General features: G+C 46.4%; 1 protein-coding gene across 1 annotated transcript in view; it reads left to right on the top strand.

Moving 5' to 3' along the window:
• The window catches only part of LOC311232911 (protein CEPU-1-like), a gene marked incomplete at its 5' end in the record, with an annotated part of 148,723 nt that overhangs the window by 109,732 nt on the left and 12,020 nt on the right, over window positions 1–26,971 (top strand). The window contains 2 exons of the mRNA XM_084319745.1: window positions 23,332–23,483; window positions 24,641–24,676. Of these exons, the coding sequence (XP_084175871.1) occupies window positions 23,332–23,483; window positions 24,641–24,676 (188 nt within the window). The remainder of the gene's footprint in view (window positions 1–23,331; window positions 23,484–24,640; window positions 24,677–26,971) is intronic.

Raw genomic sequence — 26,971 nt, 5'->3', positions numbered from 1 at the left:
TTTTACCAATATACTTTTGGCTGTCTGCTGCGCTCTGCAGACCATCTACGTCACCAGTGTTCCAGATCTCGAACATTAGGAAGAGTCTTGGTTGGAGAGGTTCTGCCGATAAGACCAATCTTGAGTAAGGTTGACTCAAATCTGTAACTAATTCTACTCCAGAGACACCTGACAGCAGTTATTTCAGTTAATATTCTTTCGGCTGTTGATACCTATTTAATTAGTATACAGCCCAACTCACTTGAACTCATGTTCTAAGCCCCGGAACCTCCAATCCGTTTTGACAGACCTATAAACCAGTGACTTGGCCGCCTAAGCACCACAGCGTCCTGTATGCTGAGGCTTCCAAGTCTCCACAAATCTGATAGGCCCATCGGATACAGAGACCCTGATGCTCGCTCTGTCCCCCCGCGTCAAGGTGCTAAGCTTGATGAGAGTTTGCAGAGTCTCAATTTGTTACCCATAGGCGCTGGTGAGTGTACATCTCATGCAGCTGATATGGTTGGTAGGGTGCTAACCTACCAAATGGTTGCTGTCAGGAAATCCCTTCTGAATGAAATAGATTACAAATTCACTTTACTTTACTCTGGGTTTAGAGCAAGGACGGACATCTTTACATATTATACTTAAAATATATACAAAATGCATGTAGTATTCTATGTCATGTTCCTTCCTAAATGACAATAACACTACATATTCTTCCTCTTGACAGATGAGCGGTATGTCAAGTGCAGTTTGCACTTGCTTGAGTGTCACGTGTCAGGGCCCCAGAAGGTAATTTCTCCCTTTGTTGCCCTCATCTCTGCTTGCTGCTCTGGGGTTAGTTTCTCCCCCATGTTCCTCCCGTCAAGTGCAGGTTGCACTGGCTTGAGTGTCATGTGTCAGGGCCCCAGAAGGTAATTTCTCCCTTCGTTGCCCTTATCTCTGCTTGCTGCTCGGGGGTTAGTTTCTCCACCATCTTATCCCCTGGATCTTGACCTGGGGTCCTTACTTCTCTTTCCATCATTTGGGCCATTGAAGCCCCGTTGGTGAGCTAGCGTCTCCTTGTGCTAGCTTCTCTTGAGCTATTACTCAATATGTTGAGTAATCAGAACTGTGTTCAGTTTCAGAGGTATTTAGCTCCCCATCCTGTTCAGGCTCAGACTCAGTTTCACCTGAAGGCGTCATCTGTGACCTCGGGTTCTGATCCTTCATCTGAATGTCGCCATCCTCCTCTTCTGGGCCATAGAAAATGGAACAGTGCTCATAATTGATGTTTTTGGCCTTTAGGTACTCGTCTAGAGAGTTGAACGCCTCTATGTCAGTGGATGGAGATACTCGTTTTGAGGTGGAGCCTGGCGCCTCATAAAGAGGAAGAATGACTACATCGTCTTCTTGGTTTTTTCCATTTCCACACTCGTCTTTGATGGTGTGTTGCAGTGTTCTTGTGCGAGACACATAGCCCCTTACTGCCCCCGTTAAGCAGGTTGGCACCTTGCATGGCTGCCTCCGCCGTCTATGGGGCTTAAGCTCTGCCTTAGTCTTAAAGGTCTTCCCACACTGGTCACAGCAGTAAGGTTTCTTTCGTGTGTGTACCATGTGGTGTAGTGTAAGGTTACGCTTCGCCTTGAAGCTCTTTCCACACTGGTCACAGCAGTAAGGTTTCTCTTCTGTGTGTACCGTGTGGTGAATTTTAAGCTCTCCCTTCGTCTTGAAGGCCTTCTCACACTGGACGCAACCGTAAGGTTTATTTTCTGTGTGTACCACGTGGTGACGTCTAAGGTGATCCTTCGTCTTGAAGCTCCTTCCACACTGGTCACAGCAGTAAGGTTTCCCCTCTGTGTGTACCGTGTGGTGTTGTTTAAGTTCTGCCTTCATCTTGAAGGTCTTCCCACACTGGTCACAGCAGTAAGGTTTCTCTTCTGTGTGTACCACGTGGTGACTTTTAAGCTCCCCCTTCGTTTTGAAGGTCTTTCCACACTGGGCACAGCAGTAAGGTTTCTCTTCTGTGTGTACCACGTGGTGTCGTTCAAGATATGCCTTTCTCTTGAAGCTAATGTCACACTGGTTACAGCAGTAAGGTCTCTCTCCTGTGTGTACCACGTGGTGACTTTTAAGATGTGTCTTCGTCTTGAAGCTCATGTCACACTGGTCACAACAGTAAGGTCTCTCTCCTGTGTGTACCATGTGGTGACGTTTAAGATCCGTCTTCGTCTTGAAGCTCATGTCACACTGGGCACAACAGTAAGGTTTCTCTCCTGTGTGTACCAAGTGGTGTCGTTTAAGCTCTCCCTTCATCTTGAAGGTCTTCCCACACTGTGCACAGCAGTAAGGTTTCTCTCCTGTGTGTACCAAGTGGTGTAGTTTAAGGTAACGCTTCGTCTTGAAGCTCTTTCCACACTGGTCACAGCAGTAAGGTTTCTCTTGTGTGTGCACCAAGTGGTGTAATTTAAGGTGACGCTTCATCTTGAAGCTCTTTCCACACTGGTCACAGCAGTAAGGTTTATTTTCTGTGCCAATTACTGCTTGCTGTACAGCCGGCACCCGTGCCAGCTTCTCCTGAGCTAGCTTCTCTTGTGCTAGCTCCTCCTGAGCTAGCTTTTGGCGTGCCAGCTCCTCCTGAGCTAGCATTGGTCGCTAGCTCCGGCTACTTCGCCTGCTGTTAGCTCCTGGGTTTGTTAGCCGATGGTGAGCTAGTTAGCTTCCGTCTGGCTACGGCCAGCTCATGGGTGTTAGCACTGGCTTGTTAGCCGATGTAGTGCTAGTTAGCTTGCAGTTCTGTGAATTATTTTTGACTGCGCTTCACATCCACACTCTGCTCCTTACAAACAGTGTCTCCGGACTAGGGAGCCCTCGCTTTTCTGTGAACGGTCGTTTTGACTCGCTTCACATCCACACTCCGCTCCTTACAAACAGTGTCTCCGGACTAGGGAGCCCTCGCTTTTCTGTGAACGGTCGTTTTGACTCGCTTCACATCCACACTCCGCTCCTTACAAACAGTGTCTCCGGACTAGGGAGCCCTCGCTTTTCTGTGAACGGTCGTTTTGACTCGCTTCACATCCACACTCCGCTCCTTACAAACAGTGTCTCCGGACTAGGGAGCCCTCGCTTTTCTGTGAACGGTCGTTTTGACTCGCTTCACATCCACACTCCGCTCCTTACAAACAGTGTCTCCGGACTAGGGAGCCCTCGCTTTTCTGTGAACGGTCGTTTTGACTCGCTTCACATCCACACTCCGCTCCTTACAAACAGTGTCTCCGGACTAGGGAGCCCTCGCTTTTCTGTGAACGGTCGTTTTGACTCGCTTCACATCCACACTCCGCTCCTTACAAACAGTGTCTCCGGACTAGGGAGCCCTCGCTTTTCTGTGAACGGTCGTTTTGACTTCGCTTCACATACATTCTCTCCTCCTTACAAACAGTGTCTTTGGGCTAGGGAGCCATCGCCTTTCTGTGAACGGTCGTTTTGACTTCGCTTCACATCCAGTCTCCCCTCCTTACAAACAGTGTCTTTGGGCTAGGGAGCCCTCGCCTTGGGTAGGGCCAGTTCGCTTCCTGTGGGCAAAGCACGAAATTATGCTGCACTTGTAACTCCCCCCAGAGCTCTATAAACATTATGTTACCCTTTAGTTGTGAGTAAACGTTGCTTTAATCACCAAGATAGAGCTTTCTATTCATTTGTGATATCCCCGAGTAGAGCCTTCCACTCGAGTCGCCAGTAGAGCTTTCTACTTTAATTTTAGCCAAATCTGTGATTTAATTTTACTCCAGAGGCTTTTGACAGTAGTCCTGTCTTCTTCGGCCGTTTAGCACCTATTTTGGTTAGTATAAATGCACATCGCCAGGGACGCCATGTTGAATGCCCACGCTCGCTCTTAGGTCAGATCGATAACTTCATAACTCATTGGTCTGCCTATCTACACCTCAAACAGCGTCCTGTGAAGTGGTTGACACGCAGAACCAACCGAGTCTACAAAATGTTGTTGTTACCACTGACCGACAAGAGACAGCGAATGCACCGTTCCGACCCCCGTCAGTCATCGACCTTAGGTCGAGTGATTGAAGTTGCGGAATCTTTTATTTTATTTGCACTGGGACGGACTCTCTTTAATTAGATGAGGTCCATTTCCCTAATCCGTTACACGTATTTATCACTGTATGGCTTTACTTGATAATCCCATTATACAGAATCCACCTTTAGTCCTTAATGCAGGGATAAAGCCACTTATTCTATTTTACATTAATCCATAATCATATGTCTCCTAAGTACACGCATTATCACTATATGGCTTTACTTGATAATCCCATTATACAGAATCCACCTTTAGTCCTTAATGCAGGGATAAAGCCACTTATTCTATTTTACATCATTAATCAAAAAATGCATGGGGTGAAGTTACAATGCAAAACACATTTCATGCTTACCCGGTCGTCTGGTCAGAAGAAAGGATACAAATCATATTTATAAAGAGGTAATTTTAATTAGAAAAAGCTAGTTACAAAAAGATACTGAAGTGGAAAGCACCCAATTCAGTTTAAAATAAGCACAGAACAAAACATCTCATCATGCACGGCTTGTGCCCAGTGTCGAGCACCATTCTTCTCATCTCTCAAAAAAGTCTGATCTGGCACGGCTTGTGCCCAGTGTCAAGCACCATTCTTCTCTTCCTCTCTCTCCAGCTCAGTGTAAAAATCTGCCTGTGATCTCGCCAGTTGGCCCTTATAAAGGGCCCCAGGGTCTCTTCTGCTTATTGGTCCAAATACAGCGCTGTCACCGTGATGTCATTTCACCAGCCAGTCAATGCACGGCTCGTGGGGACTGGCTCTCCTCCCATTTTACTCCACTAGGCCGTAACTCGAAAGTAATTGTAACGTTTTTCGCTGGAACAGACTCCCTTTGTTCTCTGCTGTGGAAAGTCCCTTCACTCCCCATCTCACTCAGACCCCACAAAGGGTTAACCAGTTTAATGCATCTGCCGGCCGGAGAGCTCCAGGAAGAGGCCCCCGTACATTCCTCTGGGCTGTAGTCATTATTGAGAGGGAATAACTGGCCTGTGTTCCTACAATACACAATATACCTGTACTGCATACTACATACCTGTAATACATCAATATACTATTGTATATTGCATTGTATATATTGTATATATATATATATATAAATATACAATACACCTGTACCAATCATTGGTTTTATTCTATGCAGACAGGACAGGTTTAAACTGTGCCAACTTGCTCTCAGCTCAATCCTGCTCTTCACTCCGACTGCACATTAACTGTAACATAGTTTTATAAGTGTATAAAGAGTATACAGGTCATATACATAGCTCCAATCATATATAATAAACATAAGAATATTATACAAAGTGTCACTCGTTGACTTGTGGCACTTTAACATGTGTTTACACATAACGTGTTTCTATTCCATTGTCCAGGAAGAATCTACAGACATTCCCCATAATCATATATAAGATCAGGATGTCATACCCAGTGTCACTTAGTTGGCTGTGACACTTTACACTTACTTACTTACTTACTTACTTACTTACTTACTTACTTACTTACTTACTTACTTACTTACTTACTTACTTACTTACTTACTTACTTACTTACTTACTTACTTACTTTACTTACTTACTTACTTACTTACTTACTTACTTACTTACTTACTTACTTACTTACTTACTTACTTACTTACTTACTTACTTACTTATTTACTTACTTACTTACTTACTTACTTACTTTACTTACTTACTTACTTACTTACTTACTTACTTACTTACTTACTTACTTACTTACTTACTTACTTACTTACTTACTTACTTACTTACTTACTTACTTACTTACTTACTTACTTACTTACTTACTTACTTACTTACTTACTTACTTACTTACTTACTTACTTACTTACATAAAAAAGACTACCTGGCCTTATACCGTTAGTCAAGTCATCACCATTTGAAACAATAAAAGCCTCATCGTGGAAGAAGTATGAATACTACTGTGAAAGAAAAGAAGCCTTTTTCAGGAACCAGGCCCAGAATGTACCAACACCTGGCTTTGGGAACCAGCTTCCTCCTCGCTCTCAGGTCTCTGGGTCTCTGGCTTTGGGAACCAGAGTCCTCCTGGCTCTCAGGTCTCTGGGTCTCTGGCTTTGGGAAGCAGAGTCCTCCTGGCTCTCAGGTCTCTGGGTCTCTGGCTTTGGGAACCAGAGTCCTCCTGGCTCTCAGGTCTCTGGGTCTCTGGCTTTGGGAAGCAGAGTCCTCCTGGCTCTCAGGTCTCTGGGTCTCTGGCTTTGGGAACCAGAGTCCTCCTGGCTCTCAGGTCTCTGGGTCTCTGGCTTTGGGAACCAGAGTCCTCCTGGCTCTCAGGTCTCTGGGTCTCTGGCTTTGGGAAGCAGAGTCCTCCTCCTCGCTCTCAGGTCTCAGGGTCTCTGGCTTTGGGAACCAGACTCCTCCTCGCTCTCAGGTCTCAGGGTCTCTGGCTTTGGGAACCAGAGTCCTCCTCCTGGCTCTCAGGTCTCTGGGTCTCTGGATCTCTGGGTCTCTGGCTTTGGGAAGCAGCTTCCTCCTCGCTCTCAGGTCTCTGGGTCTCTGGCTTTGGGAAGCAGCTTCCTCCTGGCTCTCAGGTCTCTGGGTCTCTGGCTTTGGGAACCAGAGTCCTCGTGGCTCTCAGGTCTCTGGGTCTCTGGCTTTGGGAACCAGCTTCCTCCTCGCTCTCAGGTCTCTGGGTCTCTGGCTTTGGGAACCAGAGTCCTCCTGGCTCTCAGGTCTCTGGGTCTCTGGCTTTGGGAACCAGCTTCCTCCTCCCTCTCAGGTCTCTGGGTCTCTGTCTTTGGGAACCAGCTTCCTCCTCCCTCTCAGGTCTCTGGGTCTCTGGCTTTGGGAAACAGCGTCCTCCTGGCTCTCAGGTCTCTGGGTCTCTGGCTTTGGGAACCAGAGTCCTCCTCCCTCTCAGGTCTCTGGGTCTCTGGCTTTGGGAACCAGCTTCCTCCTCCCTCTCAGGTCTCTGGGTCTCTGGCTTTGGGAACCAGCTTCCTCCTGGCTCTCAGGTCTCTGGGTCTCTGGCTTTGGGAACCAGAGTCCTCCTCTCTCTCAGGTCTCTGGGTCTCTGGCTTTGGGAACCAGAGTCCTCCTGGCTCTCAGGTCTCTGGGTCTCTGGCTTTGGGAACCAGCTTCCTCCTCGCTCTCAGGTCTCTGGGTCTCTGGCTTTGTGAACCAGCGTCCTCCTCGCTCTCAGGTCTCTGGGTCTCTGGCTTTGGGAACAAGAGTCCTCCTCCCTCTCAGGTCTCTGGGTCTCTGGCTTTGGGAACCAGAGTCCTCCTGGCTCTCAGGTCTCTGGGTCTCTGGCTTTGGGAACCAGCTTCCTCCTGGCTCTCAGGTCTCTGGGTCTCTGGCTTTGGGAACCAGAGTCCTCCTCTCTCTCAGGTCTCTGGGTCTCTGGCTTTGGGAACCAGAGTCCTCCTTGCTCTCAGGTCTCTGGCTCTCTGGCTTTGGGAACCAGAGTCCTCCTCACTCTCAGGTCTCTGGGTCTCTGGCTTTGGAAACCAGCATCCTCCTCGCTCTCAGGTCTCTGGGTCTCTGGCTTTGGGAACCAGCGTCCTCCTCTCTCTCAGGTCTCTGGGTCTCTGGCTTTGGGAACCAGAGTCCTCCTGGCTCTCAGGTCTCTGGGTCTCTGGCTTTGGGAACCAGAGTCCTCCTGGCTCTCAGGTCTCTGGGTCTCTGGCTTTGGGAACCAGAGTCCTCCTGGCTCTCAGGTCTCTGGGTCTCTGACTTTGGGAAGCAGAGTCCTCCTCCTGGCTCTCAGGTCTCTGGGTCCCTGGCTTTGGGAACCAGAGTCCTCCTGGCTCTCAGATCTCTGGGTCTCTGGCTTTGGGAACCAGAGTCCTCCTCCTCGCTCTCAGATCTCTGGGTCTCTGGCTTTGGGAACCAGAGTCCTCCTGGCTCTCAGGTCTCTGGGTCTCTGGCTTTGGGAACCAGCTTCCTCCTCTCTCTCAGGTCTCTGGGTCTCTGGCTTTGGGAACAAGAGTCCTCCTCCCTCTCAGGTCTCTGGGTCTCTGGCTTTGGGAACCAGCGTCCTCCTGGCTCTCAGGTCTCTGGGTCTCTGGCTTTGGGAACCAGAGTCCTCCTGGCTCTCAGGTCTCTGGGTCTCTGGCTTTGGGAACCAGAGTCCTCCTCCCTCTCAGGTCTCTGGGTCTCTGGCTTTGGGAACCAGCGTCCTCCTGGCTCTCAGGTCTCTGGGTCTCTGGCTTTGGGAACCAGAGTCCTCCTCCTGGCTCTCAGGTCTCTGGGTCTCTGGCTTTGGGAACCAGAGTCCTCCTCCCTCTCAGGTCTCTGGGTCTCTGGCTTTGGGAACCAGCGTCCTCCTGGCTCTCAGGTCTCTGGGTCTCTGGCTTTGGGAACCAGAGTCCTCCTCCTTCTCAGGTCTCTGGGTCTCTGGCTTTGGGAACCAGCTTCCTCCACCCTCTCAGGTCTCTGGGTCTCTGGCTTTGGGAACCAGAGTCCTCCTGGCTCTCAGGTCTCTGGGTCTCTGGCTTTGGGAAGCAGAGTCCTCCTCCTGGCTCTCAGGTCTCTGGGTCTCTGGCTTTGGGAACCAGAGTCCTCCTGGCTCTCAGGTCTCTGGGTCTCTGGCTTTGGGAACCAGAGTCCTCCTGGCTCTCAGGTCTCTGGGTCTCTGGCTTTGGGAACCAGAGTCCTCCTGGCTCTCAGGTCTCTGGGTCTCTGACTTTGGGAAGCAGAGTCCTCCTCCTGGCTCTCAGGTCTCTGGGTCCCTGGCTTTGGGAACCAGAGTCCTCCTGGCTCTCAGGTCTCTGGGTCTCTGGCTTTGGGAACCAGAGTCCTCCTCCTCGCTCTCAGATCTCTGGGTCTCTGGCTTTGGGAACCAGAGTCCTCCTGGCTCTCAGGTCTCTGGGTCTCTGGCTTTGGGAACCAGCTTCCTCCTCTCTCTCAGGTCTCTGGGTCTCTGGCTTTGGGAACAAGAGTCCTCCTCCTTCTCAGGTCTCTGGGTCTCTGGCTTTGGGAACCAGCGTCCTCCTGGCTCTCAGGTCTCTGGGTCTCTGGCTTTGGGAACCAGAGTCCTCCTGGCTCTCAGGTCTCTGGGTCTCTGGCTTTGGGAACCAGAGTCCTCCTGGCTCTCAGGTCTCTGGGTCTCTGGCTTTGGGAACCAGCGTTCTCCTGGCTCTCAGGTCTCTGGGTCTCTGGCTTTGGGAACCAGAGTCCTCCTCCTTCTCAGGTCTCTGGGTCTCTGGCTTTGGGAACCAGCTTCCTCCACCCTCTCAGGTCTCTGGGTATCTGGCTTTGGGAACCAGAGTCCTCCTGGCTCTCAGGTCTCTGGGTCTCTGGCTTTGGGAAGCAGAGTCCTCCTCCTGGCTCTCAGGTCTCTGGGTCTCTGGCTTTGGGAACCAGAGTCCTCCTGGCTCTCAGGTCTCTGGGTCTCTGGCTTTGGGAACCAGAGTCCTCCTCCTCGCTCTCTGATCTCTGGGTCTCTGGCTTTGGGAACCAGCTTCCTCCTCTCTCTCAGGTCTCTGGGTCTCTGGCTTTGGGAACAAGAGTCCTCCTCCCTCTCAGGTCTCTGGGTCTCTGGCTTTGGGAACCAGCGTCCTCCTGGCTCTCAGGTCTCTGGGTCTCTGGCTTTGGGAACCAGAGTCCTCCTGGCTCTCAGGTCTCTGGGTCTCTGGCTTTGGGAACCAGAGTCCTCCTGGCTCTCAGGTCTCTGGGTCTCTGGCTTTGGGAACCAGAGTTCTCCTCCTGGCTCTCAGGTCTCTGGGTCTCTGGCTTTGGGAACCAGAGTCCTCCTGGCTCTCAGGTCTCTGGGTCTCTGGCTTTGGGAAGCAGAGTCCTCCTCCTGGCTCTCAGGTCTCTGGGTCTCTGGCTTTGGGAACCAGAGTCCTCCTGGCTCTCAGGTCTCTGGGTCTCTGGCTTTGGGAACCAGAGTCCTCCTCCTCGCTCTCAGGTCTCTGGGTCTCTGGCTTTGGGAACCAGCTTCCTCCTCTCTCTCAGGTCTCTGGGTCTCTGGCTTTGGGAACAAGAGTCCTCCTCCCTCTCAGGTCTCTGGGTCTCTGGCTTTGGGAACCAGCGTCCTCCTGGCTCTCAGGTCTCTGGGTCTCTGGCTTTGGGAACCAGAGTCCTCCTGGCTCTCAGGTCTCTGGGTCTCTGGCTTTGGGAACCAGAGTCCTCCTGGCTCTCAGGTCTCTGGGTCTCTGGCTTTGGGAACCAGAGTTCTCCTCCTGGCTCTCAGGTCTCTGGGTCTCTGGCTTTGGGAACCAGAGTCCTCCTCCCTCTCAGGTCTCTGGGTCTCTGGCTTTGGGAACCAGCTTCCTCCACCCTCTCAGGTCTCTGGGTCTCTGGCTTTGGGAACCAGAGTCCTCCTGGCTCTCAGGTCTCTGGGTCTCTGGCTTTGGGAACCAGAGTCCTCCTCCTGGCTCTCAGGTCTCTGGGTCTCTGGCTTTGGGAACCAGAGTCCTCCTGGCTCTCAGGTCTCTGGGTCTCTGGCTTTGGGAACCAGAGTCCTCCTCTCTCTCAGGTCTCTGGGTCTCTGGCTTTGGGAACCAGAGTCCTCCTGGCTCTCAGGTCTCTGGGTCTCTGGCTTTGGGAAGCAGCTTCCTCCTGGCTCTCAGGTCTCTGGGTCTCTGGCTTTGGGAAGCAGAGTCCTCCTGGCTCTCAGGTCTCTGGGTCTCTGGCTTTGGGAACCAGAGTCCTCCTCTCTCTCAGGTCTCTGGGTCTCTGGCTTTGGGAACCAGAGTCCTCCTGGCTCTCAGGTCTCTGGGTCTCTGGCTTTGGGAAGCAGAGTCCTCCTCTCTCTCAGGTCTCTGGGTCTCTGGCTTTGGGAAGCAGAGTCCTCCTCGCTCTCAGGTCTCTGGGTCTCTGGCTTTGGGAACCAGCGTCCTCCTGGCTCTCAGGTCTCTGGGTCTCTGGGTCTCTGGCTTTGGGAAACAGAGTCCTCCTCGCTCTCAGGTCTCTGGGTCTCTGGCTTTGGGAACCAGAGTCCTCCTGGCTCTCAGGTCTCTGGGTCTCTGCATAATGGAGGAGCCATCAGGGGTCACCCAGCGGTAATGTGATCATTGTTAAACCACGTCATCTGAGGTGACAGGGAGCTGCTAGAATCAAACACAATGCCTCTTTTTCCTTTCTAATCCTCCCAGTGTGAGCTGGGATGGGAGCCATCGGAGGTAGCAGTATGTGTGAAGCAGTATCTCGGGCCACAGACTCTCTCACCCAGCAGGGTGTCCTCTCCCCGTACAACAGAGGACACACACAGTGGGATTTCTTTCTGGAGGTGAAAAGATGAAACGTTATTTTTCCGGTATTCATGAGACTACCTAACGGTGCACTCTCCATTCCCCCCAGTAGGGGTCTTTTGGTCTGCCTCTGTAACCCCCCCCCCCCCTGGGACATCAGAGGCCCTTCTGAAGACAGAAAGAATGAATGCATTTATACAGCGCTTTTCTAGACACTCAACATCGCTTTACAATGTAGGGTGGAGGTTGTCTCCTTCATCACCACTGTGTAGCACCCAACCTTGGGCATACACAGGCTCGATGCATACACTGGCACCGGGCACACATCACACTACACACTGACTACCATACACTGGCACCAGGCACACATCACACTACACACTGACTACCATACACTGGCACCAGGCACACATCACACTACACACTGACTACCATACACTGGCACCAGGCACACATCACACTACACAATGACTACCATACACTGGCACCAGGCACACATCACACTACACACTGACTACCATACACTGGCACCAGGCACACATCACACTACACACTGACTACCATACACTGGCACCAGACACACATCACACTGACTACCATACACTGGCACCAGGCACACATCACACTACACACTGACTACCATACACTGGCACCAGGCACACATCACACTACACACTGACTACCATACACTGGCACCAGGCACACATCACACTACACACTGACTACCATACATTGGCACCAGGCACACATCACACTACACACTGACTATTATGCACTGGCAGCAGGCACACATCACACTACACACTGACTACCCTACACTGGCACCAGGCACACATCACACTACACACTGACTACCATACACTGGCACCCGACACACAGCACACTACACACTGACTACCATACACTGGCACCAGGCACACATCACACTACACACTGACTACCATACACTGGCACCCGACACACAGCACACTACACACTGACTACCATACACTGGCACCAGGCACACATCACACTACACACTGACTACCATACACTGGCACCAGGCACACATCACACTACACACTGACTACCATACACTGGCACCAGACACACATCACACTACACACTGACTGCCATACACTGGCACCAGGCACACATCACACTACACACTGACTACCATACACTGGCACCAGACACACATCACACTACACACTGACTACCATACACTGGCACCAGGCACACATCACACACTACACACTGACTACCATACACTGGCACCAGGCACACATCACACTACACACTGACTACCATACACTGGCACCAGGCACACATCACACTACACACTGACTACCATACACTGGCACCAGGCACACATCACACTACACACTGACTACCATACACTGGCACCAGGCACACATCACACTACACACTGACTACCATACACTGGCACCAGGCACACATCACACTACACACTGACTACCATACACTGGCACCAGGCACACATCACACTACACACTGACTACCATACACTGGCACCAGGCACACATCACACTACACAATGTCTGAAAGGCTCAGGAGACAAAGATTGATATCAGCCAATTAAGGGGGAGTGATGATTAGGTGGTCTTGAGCGGGCTGAAAAATCGATTATCCATGCCGTGGATAAGGCTAACGTTACGCTCTCCCGCTGCGATGGCGGAGAAAAAAACATCTGATTAACCCAAGACTGGTAACATAGAGTCCTTACCTCACATCAGATGTTCTGCAAAAAGATTAATCCAATTCCTGATCGCCATGCCAAATATTGATCGCGTTTATTGATCCAACGTTATAGCACCAAAACACATAATCGAAAGCTGCTCCGAGCCTCCCCAGTGAATGTGGTAACAGATACTGCTTGCCCGAGATGGGAAAACCCCAGGAGCGGAGTTTCTTCCTAATGCACAGAAATCCAATCCAATGATGTGCAATACCATCCGGGAGACGATAGGCGGCGGTATTTGCCCTTTTCGAGCTCAGACCCATTCCCAACGATAACATCAGGTTGGATGGATGAAAAATGAATGGATATTGCTAATAAAATAAATAACGATTAAAACCTGAGTTTTCTCTGGTTTTCTCTGGTCTCGGCACTCAACGCATGGCGAGTTAACCCCGACTAATCTCGTGGTTGGCACTGGATGGGTTAATAGGATGTGAACCTTTTAAAGCTCAATCTATCAAAATGTGGAACTTTACAGTGAACAGGAGGTATATTTAGAATAGATTGTTTTTCATTTAAATGTCTGGAAGAGCTCAAAAATAAAGATGTCAAATTATATCGTATCGTGGCAGACTTTGTGATATCGGCAAATATCACATTGTTGTCCAAAGAATCTATATGGTATTTGTATCGTGATGAAACTGGTGATTCCCACCCCTGTGAGTGACTGTCGTCGCACCCCTGACCTCCACTGACATTGAGAGTTTATTAGACGTGCAGGTCGCCAGTGAGCTGAACATCTGCCTCTCAGCAGAACAATGCGTGGAGGGTTTATTAAACAGGTCTCCACTGGTATGACTAAGAAAATATTTGCCCAGAAAATGTCATACTTAATTTGCCTGTGTGTGTGTGTGTGTGTGTGTGTGTGTGTGTGTGTGTGTGTGTGTGTGTGTGTGTGTGTGTGTGTGTGTGTGTGTGTGTGTGTGTGTGTGTGTGTGTGTGTGTGTGTGTGTGTGTGTGTGTGTGTGTGTGTGGGGGGTAGGTTGGTTGGGTACAAGGACATATTCCTTTTTTTTGTATCCACTTTTTCTCCTCCTATTTTCCTCCCATCCCAATTTAGTGGTTATGCCAATTCCCCCCTCCCCTTCCTGGTCATTGCACGCATGTGCCCCCCACTGGTCGGTCTAGGGAGCCCTGAAGTCTATCAGATGCTTCCTCTGATACATAGGAGACAGCCAGCAGCCTCTTTTCACCTGGCAGCGAGGACTCTCACTGGTGAAGTGTAACGCGTGGGAGGGCACACTACCTCACCCAGATCCCTTCCTCGCTGTGCAGGCGCCCTGACCGACCTGTAGGAGTCGCTGTTTACAATGACCAGATTACCACCCACCGGGTTCCCTTCCGCTGACTCTGCCAATTGAGTCAGTATGACGACCGACCAAGCCGGAGGCACCGCCCACAGCTGGATTCGATACCAGTGTCTCTGTGGTGGTAGACAGACGCTTAGTCCGCTGCGCTACCCGGCCGTCTACAAGGACATATTCCTGTAGCCAAACTAACTATTATAGTGCCTCAAACTGAAACTTAGAAAATCCACAAAAGAGGGGTCCAGAGAGAGGGTGTTGTAGTTAAGACCCCTGCTTCTGGAACCACATGTAACCCTGCTGGCCTGGGATCAGATCCCACCAGAACCTTCTCCCCTGTCTCCCCTACTCTGTCTCCCTCTCAGCCTTCCTACGGTCTCAATAAAGAACCTTCTCTCCTGTGTCTCCCTCTCAGCCTTCCTACTGTCTCAATAAAGAGCCTTCTCTCCTGTGTCTCCCCTACTCTGTCTCCCTCTCAGCCTTCCTACTGTCTCGATAAGGAACCTTCTCTCCTGTGTCTCCCCTACTCTGTCTCCCTCTCAGCCTTCCTACTGTCTCAATAAAGAACCTTCTCTCCTGTGTCTCCTCTACTCTGTCTCCCTCTCAGCCTTCCTACTGTCTCAATAAAGAACCTTCTCTCCTGTGTCTCCCCTACTCTGTCTCCCTCTCAGCCTTCCTACTGTCTCGATAAGGAACCTTCTCTCCTGTGTCTCCCCTACTCTGTCTCCCTCTCAGCCTTCCTACTGTCTCTATAAAGAACCTTCTCTCCTGTGTCTCCTCTACTCTGTCTCCCTCTCAGCCTTCCTACTGTCTCGATAAGGAACCTTCTCTCCTGTGTCTCCCCTACTCTGTCTCCCTCTCAGCCTTCCTACTGCCTCGATAAGGAACCTTCTCTCCTGTGTCTCCCCTATTCTGTCTCCCTCTCAGCCTTCCTACTGTCTCAATAAAGAACCTTCTCTCCTGTGTCTCCCCTACTCTGTCTCCCTCTCAGCCTTCCTACTGTCTCGATAAGGAACCTTCTCTCCTGTGTCTCCCCTACTCTGTCTCCCTCTCAGCCTTCCTACTGTCTCAATAAAGAACCTTCTCTCCTGTGTCTCCCCTACTCTGTCTCCCTCTCAGCCTTCCTACTGTCTCAATAAAGAACCTTCTATCCTGTGTCTCTCCTACTCTGTCTCTCTCTCAGCCTTCCTACTGTCTCAATAAAGAGCCTTCTCTCCTGTGTCTCCCCTACTCTGTCTCCCTCTCAGCCTTCCTACTGTCTCAATAAAGAACCTTTTCTCCTATGTCTCTCTCAGCCTTCCTACTGTCTCGATAAGGAACCTTCTCTCCTGTGTCTCCCCTACTCTGTCTCCCTCTCAGCCTTCCTACTGTCTCAATAAAGAGCCTTCTCTCCTGTGTCTCCCCTACTCTGTCTCCCTCTCAGCCTTCCTACTGTCTCAATAAAGAACCTTCTCTCATGTGTCTCCCCTACTCTGTCTTCCCCTCAGCCTTCCTAATGTCTCAATAAAGAACCTTCTCTCCTGTGTCTCCTCTACTCTGTCTCCCTCTCAGCCTTCCTACTGTCTCAGTAAAGAACCTTCTCTCCTGTGTCTCCCCTACTCTGTCTCCCTCTCAGCCTTCCTACTGTCTCACTAAAGAACCTAGTCTCCCTCTCAGCCTTCCTACTGTCTCAATGAAGAATAACACAAGGGGGAGTGAACTGCTCTCACAAAATAAACATGTCAGGATACAGTATGATAGAGGCTACAGCTACACTTGTCTCTCCAACTTGACATTATTTGATCCCAACAGGATGCACTGAGCTGTCTGTGCATGGTTCTGTGTAGCTCAGTGGGTAGACAGGACATTATTAGGGATTAGGGACTCCATTCCCTCTGGAGCCACCCGTGCTAAAAATGCATGCGTTCGCCCGTCATGGTACACGGCACTGTAAAGCACTTTAAAAGTGTCCAAATGGCCTACATTATGTTATGTACTAGGTCTAGAATCTAGATGCCCCCGAATAGGACTTTTCACACACCGTGATCTGATGAGCCAGACCATATCCCAAAATGGTCGGATCGAATTCTGATTTTAGTCGTTTTAGATGGAACCCAGTTCTGCATCTGCAATCATTATTGGGAGACTAACAATATAAAAATGTATATTTGCATTTCAACACAGTAACGACAATCTGTCATCATTCAGCTCATGACAAGTCCATGTTCACCGCTATCGGATCCATTTGTCAGATTTGATATGGAGTTAGCTTAGCATTGTACATGGCTAGCTTGCCAAGATGGCTGACAGTCCAGTAGTATTTCTAAATACATTGGGAACAGAAGTAGGATCGGAACCAATTTGATAGAACAAGACCCCCCCCCCCAACCAGATACGATTAAATAGATTATTTAAATAAATCCAACCAGGGGAGATACACAACAACATATATTTTTCTAGGTCAAGCATAATGGACACACAGCGATATATAACCACATTTCTTTATGACCAGGTGTCAGAAATCTGATTGAAATGACAGGTGTAACCACAGAGGACGTGAGCGAGAGAACTGAACCAAACTGAATGTGACAGGAAGGGCACAGGTGGCTCATTTCTACAGACCCGCGTGGCATACGGTTAACAGCTGCCATTCTAATGCTATCTTCTGGGATCAGGGCCCATGTGTTGTGTATACTGTGGTGTCAAGTGGCTCAAAGTGGGAGGTGTGACCTGGGATCAGTTGAGTTCTGTATAGACGATAATGAAGGAGTGTCATCTTAACCCTTTCACTGCCACACGACAGCCACAAGACAGCGGAGCTAATGATGCTGATGGAGCATCGCCGTCGGTTGTGTGATAGTAAAGGGTTAACCTTCTGTTGTGTGGCAGTGAAAGGGTTAACCTGAAGAAATGCTTAGTTTGCAGGTGCTATAGATAAAATGTGTACATAGAGTAATCATTTGTTTTTTATAAAAACATCCACAGAGTTTTTAGAAAGGTGCAGAATAAAAGTATTGATTTCCCCCAAAAATGTATTCATGAATTTATAATTCTTTTGAATTTGACGGGTCCAAAATGTATGTTGTTTACATGTTGCGTGCATGTATTCCCTCCCCACTCACTTCCCCACGTGGCATGCACCTGATTGGATCAATTACATGCTGGTGCTCTAGTGTGACACCTAGTGGCTGAATGCTTGGAGGCCATCACACATCGCAGCACTTTGCTGTTGGCTCCGGGCTGCGTTTTTTCGCCGATCAACCAATACATTGTTGGAAAGTTGAATTTGCCGCCTTTCCATCGCCACGACACTCAACCTATTGCGTGATTCCATTCTCGAGAAACAAGATGAAACATCTGGCGGGTGTCATTTGACAAGCCCTTCGGACGAGTGACCACGTCCGGTTGTGAACGGTCCCTGAACTGACCGGTCACCGCTGATGGCAAAAATGATTGACCACCGTTGTAGCCGAGGAGCGTCTGCTCCGAAAGCGATCTGAGCGCTGACAGTGGGGGGAGGTGACACAAGAAGACGGAGAAGTCCATTGTTTTGACTCGAGCATCGAAATTAATGGCAGCGGGCATTTTGGATAATCATGCCGAATGTTTACCGGTACACACGTTAAAACCTTTGTAAAACTTTCATTTTCCGTGGGATTTTTTATAAACTTTGGACCTGTACTACATAAGACTTCAGGCTATGGAACCGTTATGTTTTCCAGCTCCTACCTCTCAGCTGGAACTTAAAAACAGGCATCTGGCAACCACTAAAAAGAAAAGTGAGTACACAAAACTAGGGATGCTCGATATTGGCTATACCGATATTGTCCAACTCTTAATTTCCGATACCGATATCAACCGATACCGATATATGCACTGCCCCCCCCCAAAAACTTAATAATTTCAGGTAATTAACATTACATATCTCTTGTCGTGTAATTAACACAACATTATGCATACTTTGACAATAAATAAAATAAAAATGTGTTCTTACTTGCTTGCCTGGGTTAAATAAGGTTAAATAAATGTTAAAAAAAAAATCTTTGAAAACCGATACCGATATTTTCCGATATCACATTTTTATGCCAATATCGGCAGATAATATCGGACATCCCTACACAAAACTTTTACTTCAGTGTGTTCAAACCTCTGTTACTCAAGTCTATTTCATTAGCACTCAAAGTGAAACAAATAAAAACTTTTTTGCCCAATGCTTTTGTCCACTAATCTTTTGACTTTGGAATTGACTCAATTGACAGAATAGTGTTTCCAACATGCAATTATGCAGAAGGACCTCTTTAAATATCTTGCTTGTCATCATTCTTCAGGTAATAACTCAGTTAACAAGCATAGAAATCAACCGTTTAACTATCGAAGTCTTGACCGACTTGAGACCAAACCAACGATTAAAGAGTGGGTTCAGAACGCTGGATGTCCTACTTACCGATGACGATGGCGATCGCTACAGTCCTTTCTCAGCACAAGCCATGCTATTCTTCACACCCAGCTCCTCCTTAGAAAGCCACAAAAACGAATGCAAAGTCAACGTGGTCACACTCCAGTTTGTGCAAGCACCTGCTTGGGGTGCTGAGGAGGCCTCAGCGTTTATTCCAGGGCTGGTACAGACGGAAGCGCAGCCCCGTTGACTCTACATAAATGTCGTGGCTAACTAGCCAGACCTGCCGGTCCCCAGCATGCAGTGTAATGAGAACAGTCCGAAGGGGCTGTAATGGGTGGTTTTATTAAGGTCCGAGCAGAAAAGCTGATAGGATTTTTTATTATTATTTTTTATCCACTTCTTCTCCTTTTTCAGTTTTTCTCCCATCTCAATTTAGTTGTGGCAATTCCCCCCTCCCCTGTCTTGATCTGGTCGGTTGTAGGGAGGGTTAAAGAATCTATCGCATGTCCCCTCCGATACATGCAGAGTCAGCCAGCCACTTCTTTTCACCCGCCAGCGTGGACTCTCATTGGTGAGGTATAACGTGTGGGAGGCTCACACTACCCTCGACATCTCCTGTCCTTGCTGTGCAGGCGCCCTGACCGACCTGTAGGAGTCGCTGTTTACAACGACCAGATTACCACCCCACCGACTCCCCTCCCGCTGACTCTGCCAATTGAGTCAGTATGACGGCCGGCCCAAGCCGGAGGCAACGCCGACAGCCGGAATCGATACCGGTGTCTCGCGCGTTGGTGACGAGCGCTTAGACCGCTGCGCCACCCAGCCGCACCCTGATAGGATTATTCTTAGTTTGTGCTTTGTTTGTAGTTTGAGCAGGTCCTAGACCTAGACCAACCACATTGGCTAGGTGGGTTCCCATCGCCTCACACTACTCGGATAACACAAATCACCCATGTTGGGTGAAGGGAACGGCTCCCGCCTACCTCCGGTCAATGGTCTCTAACTACACACCCTCAAGACATCTACGCTCTGCATCTTCTAACTACACACCCTCAAGACCCCTACGCTCTGCATCTTCTGGTCGCCTCAGACCTACTCCTATCCGAGCTCCGGGAGGGTCATCAAAGAGAAGTCGCCTATTCTCAGTCCTTGCCCCACAATGGTGGACCGAACTTCCCACCACAGTTAGGACAGCCGAAACACGTCCAATCTTTCGCCGTCGACTAAAGACACACTTCTTCAATCAATATCTGAAAAGAAATAAAAAATTAAATAAAACCTAACTAACCTTACTGTCATGCACTTGTCCTAATATACTAACCTACACTGTAGCACTCAACACTTTGATGAACATTGTTTCTCAGCTGATAGTGCCCTAGAGAACTTGCAAGTCACTTTGGATAATAGCGTCAGCTAAATGACTAAATGTAAATGTTGGCCAGGTGGTGGCGCTATAACAAGGAGTCAAACTCAAAATTGCTGTAACTCCCACAACATAATTCAGATCAAGTGATCAAGTGACAGTTTTCTGTCCTGATCTGAAGCGCTGTTTGCTGGATTTGATGTGGGGGTCACAGGAGAGTGGAGATCGCTCGAGGCACAGATGAGTTGATCAGCGCACCTCTGTGCCCAGAGCCCTGTGTGTGTGCTCAGAGAAGTTAAGTTGTGCTGCTATCATGTCACCAACCCCCACCGTGTGGATTATAAACTATTTAAGAGGAAACAAAAGGAAGACACCAGGCCTGGAGGACTAGGCCCTGGAGGAAGAGACATCTGTCTTCTCACTAGGAGCTGAAGCGTGCACACGCTGGTGGACAATAATGGCCTGATGGGAACACCAGTGAGTGATTAAAGCCCCAATCTGTGATCTGACATTCTTGTAGAGTTAGATTCTTAGCTTTTTTTTCCTTTCTAAACCCTGTGTGAATTGAAATATATCCGTTTTACTCTATACACTACTCTATTACTAAAATACATAAATATGTTTACAGCCATAGAATACAGTAGGCCTAAACATAATTATAACTCACATTTAACTTGGTTCATCAACAAGGGAATGAAAACATTATAGTTAGTTTGTAAATCAATTTATACTACTTATGTTTACTGCATACGTATAATAATAATAATAATAATAATAATAATAATAATAATAATAATAATAATAATAATAATAATAATAATAATAATAATAATAATAATAATAATAATAATAATAATAATAATAATAATAATAATAATAATAATAATAATAATAATAATAATAATAATAATAATAATAATAATAATAATAATAATAATAATAATAATAATAATAATAATAATAATAATAATAATAATAATAATAATAATAATAATAATAATAATAATAATAATAATAATAATAATAATAATAATAATAATAATAATAATAATAATAATAATAATAATAATAATAATAATAATAATAATAATAATAATAATAATAATAATAATAATAATAATAATAATAATAATAATAATATCTTAAATTTATATAGCGCCTTTCAGGAGACCCAAGGTGCTTAACACATCCCACGCCGGAAACGGCTTACGACGTGTTTCAAGTTCATGCGAATTCTGCCAATCCACGGCGTACGACGTTATTGAGATCATATTTAATTTTTTCGCCATGTTATTCATAATTCCCTCACGGAGCCTGGTCTGATGCAGTGGGAGCATGCACAACTCTGCAACGCTTCAATACTGCCGCCTGGTGGATGATCGGCGAGTTGCCAAACCGGAAATGGACGAGTCGATCTCGGTGCGTCTGGGAAATGCGTCCGGCACTTGCATATTGTTGCGGGACTGTATACACGCGTCCGTGTGTAGCGATCGCTGCCATAACGCAATAATCGATACGATTTGGCCGTTTATTATGATTATACAAACCGGAAATGGATTTAAGAGATATATGTGGGATCTTTTTCCTCCAGTCTCATCGTCGAACGGTAAGAGGACGCTGACGTAATTATCAGCGCGTTTGTTTATTATTATCCATGCAAACTGCTCTGATCAATATATCACCCATACTACATAAAGCATTTACTGACGATCACGGAATTATAAATGACCCCCCCCCCCCCGTTCATCCGCGCATGATCAGTTATAACGTTTAGGATCATGTACAGTTGACATTTTTAATATAGCGTGTATCGCCAACAAACGGCATTTGATAATCTATATATGCGTTTATGCCTATATCTCACGTTCTAGGAATTACTGCAGAAAACGATAAAAACATATTTATATTCTAGACGGTATTTTCGTATGAATCTATGAATGAAAAAGTATAACGTTCCTACATCCTGAACGATAGATAATCGATGTTGAATGGGCCATAGTAATGTCAATTTAGCAGTACAATTTAAAAAGTTATAGCACTTCAAAGAAGGTGAACATCTCCATAGGCTTACAGTGCTGGCAGAGAGTGGTATAAGATGCTCAAATTGCGTGGCAGGGTATGTGTTAACAGGAGCGTGTGTATAAGGACTGTCATTGAATGTATTGAGTGTATAACTGAGAGACCACATCTGATAGGTGGGCTTCTGTGACCCCCACAAAGTACTGCAGTTAGCATGAAATGGTTATGCTAATATCCGACGGCTGAAAACCAGGGTGCTTGTTATTTGTGAAAATAACAGAAGAGGGATGGGGGGGGGGGCGCATTTATGTAACAAGCGTTGAAAATCACAATTCCAAATGGCCGTATCTCATGGAGCATACAGTAGAGATGTGAAACTGAACCATAATACAGTAGAGATGTGAAACTGAACCATAATACAGTAGAGATGTGAAACTGAACCATATACAGTAGAGATGTGAAACTGAACCACATACAGTAGATATGTGAAACTGAACCATAATACAGTAGAGATGTTAAACTGAACCATAATACAGTAGAGATGTTAAACTGAACCATAATACAGTAGAGATGTTAAACTGAACCATAATACAGTAGAGATGTGAAACTGAACCATAATACAGTAGAGATGTTAAACTGAACCATAATACAGTAGAGATGTGAAACTGAACCATAATACAGTAGAGATGTTAAACTGAACCATAATACAGTAGAGATGTTAAACTGAACCACATACAGTAGAGATGAAACTCTGTACACTGTATTTCCTCACGGACAATTTTGCCTCAAGGACCCATAAAGTCAATATCGGATTTTCCTGCCATTTACTGTTTTTTGTAAAAACATTTTCTCTGTCTTTTTTTGTTTCTGCACCAATTTGTACCAAACAATTTGAACTACTAATATACATGTATTTAGGGGATATATACTGTATTGTGGAAATTGTTCAGTTCAACATACATGCATGACCACATGAACATCAAAAGTGGCTCGCATGACCTCGTTTCCAGCACAGAAGTTCACTAAACAACACCAAACATTTTCAGATGACTTACAAAATGGCTTATTATAAAATGTGTCTTATTTTCCAGTTCACCAGTCATATATATATATATATTATACATTTAAATGTGTATCCTGTTTTTGACAAATGGCCAATGATGAATTAATAAATAAATAGAAGTGAAACACAAATGATCATACTTTTATTAGCTACAGATTTTCCAGGTAAAATATTTTTTACTTAATTTATAATGAACATGGTAATAATACATATTATTTTCTTTTCTCTTTCCTCCCCTTGCCCATTCAGGATCTTTCATGGCTTCGACGGTGTAGAGATCGAGGTCGCCGGGTCACTGTCCAGGCTGACCTTTTATAACATCACTGAGGCAGACTATGGGAACTACACCTGCGTCGCTGCCAACAAACTGGGCAGCTCAAACACAAGCTTCCTCCTGTACGGTGAGTCCAGTGAGTCCACCAAGCACTGGTCCACACCTTGGCACACGCCTTGTCCACGCGTATATATGGATATTCTTGAAAACAAAGTCATTTCTCTGCGTTTTCGCCTCCCATACACGTGGAAAGGACGGAGAGCAGAGTTTTAGGTGATTGAAAGCAGAGTTTTAGGTGCTTGAAAACAGAGTTTCAGGTGATTGAAAGCAGAGTTTTAGGTGATTGAAAACAGAGTTTCAGGTGATTGAAAACAGAGTTTTAGGTGATTGAAAACAGAGTTTTAGGTGATTGAAAACAGAGTTTCAGGTGATTGAAAATAGAGTTGTAGGTGATTGAAAACAGAGTTTTAGGTGATTGAAAACAGAGTTTCAGGTGATTGAAAGCAGAGTTTTAGGTGATTGAAAGCAGAGTTTCAGGTGATTGAAAACAGAGTTTAGGTGTTTGAAAGCAGAGTTTCAGGTGATTGAAAACAGAGTTTCAGGTGATTGAAAACAGAGTTTCAGGTGCTTGAAAACAGAGTTTCAGGTGATTGACAACAGAGTTTTAGGTGATTGAAAATAGAGTTTTAGGTGATTGAAAAGCAGAGTTTTAGGTGATTGAAAACAGAGTTTTAGGTGTTTGAAAGCAACGTTTCAGGTTATTGAAAACAGAGTTTCAGGTGATTGAAAACAGAGTTTCAGGTGATTGAAAACAGAGTTTCAGGTGATTGAAAACAGAGTTTTAGGTGATTGAAAATTTAGTTTTAGGTGTTTGAAAGCAGAGTTTTAGGTGTTTGAAAACAGAGTTTTAGGTGATTGAAAATTGAGTTTTAGGTGTTTGAAAGCAGAGTTTTAGGTGTTTGAAAGCAGAGTTGTAGGTGATTGAAAAGCAGAGTTTTAGTTGTTTGAAAGCAGAGTTTTATGTGATATAGGTATAGGATTGACCTTAGGAATACATTTGTTTTATGTGGTCATAGTTGCAATAGTGGTGTCTGTTCATATTTGAAATATACTGTTAATATCATTTCTGCTTAAATGAAAAATCCATGATATCAGTATTATAAGTGGTAACTGTGTAATATGAGTATATATGTAAACAATGCACCAACGGTGCCGGCAGTAATAGGTTATCTTCTTACTGGTTTTGTCAATGACGACTTGGTGTTCTGTTCTCCTCTGGTGCAGTGGTCATTGAACCCACTAGCTCAACACTATTACAAGGTCAGTACTATGCATGCCGGCGGGCACGTGTTTTAAACCCGCTGTCCAAACACTTAACCGCATGCCAACGCGTGACTATAACGTTGCCATTTCCACAAACTGAAAAATGAGGTTTCCAATGACACCGATACTCTGCCCACTCTGCCCGCGCCACCATGCAGCTGAGGTGGCACCGGGGCTCTTTCAGAGCACAAGGTACACGTTAGATTTCCCAGATGGTACGGGACGCTCTGCGGTCCCATGGAAAAGTTATTAACTTCAAATGCCATCACAAAAATGATAAGCTGAAGGGTTTGTCAGAAAAGCAGCAGAGAGAGAGAGAGAGAGAGAGAGAGAGAGGGGAAGAGGAGAGAGAGAGAGAGAGAGAGAGAGAGAGAGAGAGAGAGAGAGAGAGAGAGAGAGAGAGAGAGAGAAGAGAGAGAGAGAGAGAGAGAGAGAGAGAGAGAGAGGGGGGGGGGGGGAGAGGAGAGAGAGGAGGGGGGAGGAGAGAGGAGGGAGAGGGGGGGGGGGGGGAGAGGAGAGAGAGAGGGGAGAGAGATAGAGGAGAGAGAGGGGGGGGTAGAGAGAGGGGGGGAGAGAGAGAGAGAGAGAGAGAGAGAGAGAGAGAGAGAGAGAGAGAGAGAGAGAGAGAGAGAGAGAGAGAGAGAGAGAGAGAGAGAGACCCAAGAACATAGTGGAATGATTCCATTTTGATGTTTGTGGAAATGGTAGACGAAACATCTGCATGTTTTTCTAATCCAAGTTTAACTTTTTTCCTCCCGTCTTTCTGTGTTGGCATGGCTTCATTTTGGTCTGTGCTGCATGCTCATCTCTCATGTAAGTACCCGTCTTTAATCATCATACGTGATACTTTGTAACTGTAGTGATTGTATTTCAACAATACACCTTACTGTTAGTAAGTGTCATGAAGCTTAGAGCCATGATGCTTGACAATTGTGGTTATTTTCACCTTCATTTATCTATCATATAAATCAAATCAAATAACATTTATTTATAAGGCCCGACAACACACGCCAATGTCCCCATGGGCCGTACACGTCCTCCCCAAACAAGTGAAGAAGAAACATCACATCAAATCAAGAACAAAACAAGAACACCACAACGTCAAAAAATTAATAAATAAAATTGTAATTGAAATACAATTTAAATAAAAATTTACAATTTAATTTTTTTTTTTTTTTTTTTTTAATTAAAATAAATGCAAAAAAAATTATAGCAACACTCCGAGACACCCCACGCGAAGGTAAGGAAAAGTAAAAACTCACTAAAACTATAGCAATAGGAGGGGGTTACCAGACATGGGAGCAAATAGACATCCTACCTAAACTAGACAGATTAATCTAAGGATCAGACCCCGATCAGGTGAGATCAGGATAATCATCTGGCATCATGCTGACGATCAAAACCTGAATCATCAACCGGACCGTGAGTCAGTGAGTCAGTGAGTCAGTGAGTCAGTGAGTGAAACTCTGTCTCTTCCAGACAATTCAATCCCATTTCAGCAACAGGGAGAGAAAAGAAAAAAGTCCTTTCAGGGCAAGAGAAATACATAATTGCATACTCCTGAATTTCCCCAAGGGGATCAATAAAGCAATATCTTATCTTATTTTATCTTATCTTACTTTTGAATTATGGCTGTGGCGAGCTGCGGCCCCCTGGAGCTCCACGACAAACACAACTCACTCTTTCACAATCCAGTTGAGGAGATTCAAAGGGGCATTATTATGGGATATGAGTTTTTGCCTGGTCTTTGTATGGACTTGGCAGTCTGAAATGTTATTTCGATGCTGGGGGGCGGTGGGGGTACTCACATGGGTACTCCTTGCCTCCTCGTCAGGGTTTTAAAGTCGTAATATTAACCAACCTAAACAAGCTGTTCAGAATTATGGCCCTTGGTGATGTCACAAGGGGACAAACAATTATTTAGCTTTGATTAACCAATGAGCTGTGGTTCTTGGACCCAGGAACACTACCTAATGTATTGGCCTTTTATTTCATTTTTATTTATTTACTCTTGGGCAGCCTGGCAAATCATTAATTTAAAATGTGATGCGTGCTATATACCCACCAAAAACAACCTGCTCAATACAAGGGAACAAATAGATGCAGGAAAATAAATCATTACAATTAGATTCAGACTAGTTTCTTTGCAAAAAAACAAACAACAAAGCATGTTCCACGGATTCAAAGAAGTCGTTTGTTCAAATGATAGATAATTATGTTGGCTTTAAGTTGGAAACAATGCCAGTTGATATATAGAGAGTAGATTTTAGACCGATATCACTTGAACCTACG

This window comes from Notolepis coatsorum, assembly GCF_963971535.1.
Source record: "Notolepis coatsorum genome assembly, chromosome: 8".
In the NCBI taxonomy this organism is placed as follows: Eukaryota; Metazoa; Chordata; class Actinopteri; order Aulopiformes; family Paralepididae; genus Notolepis; species Notolepis coatsorum.
The sequence above is the reverse complement of the archived record's forward strand: the minus strand, read 5'-3'. Positions and strand labels throughout refer to the sequence as shown.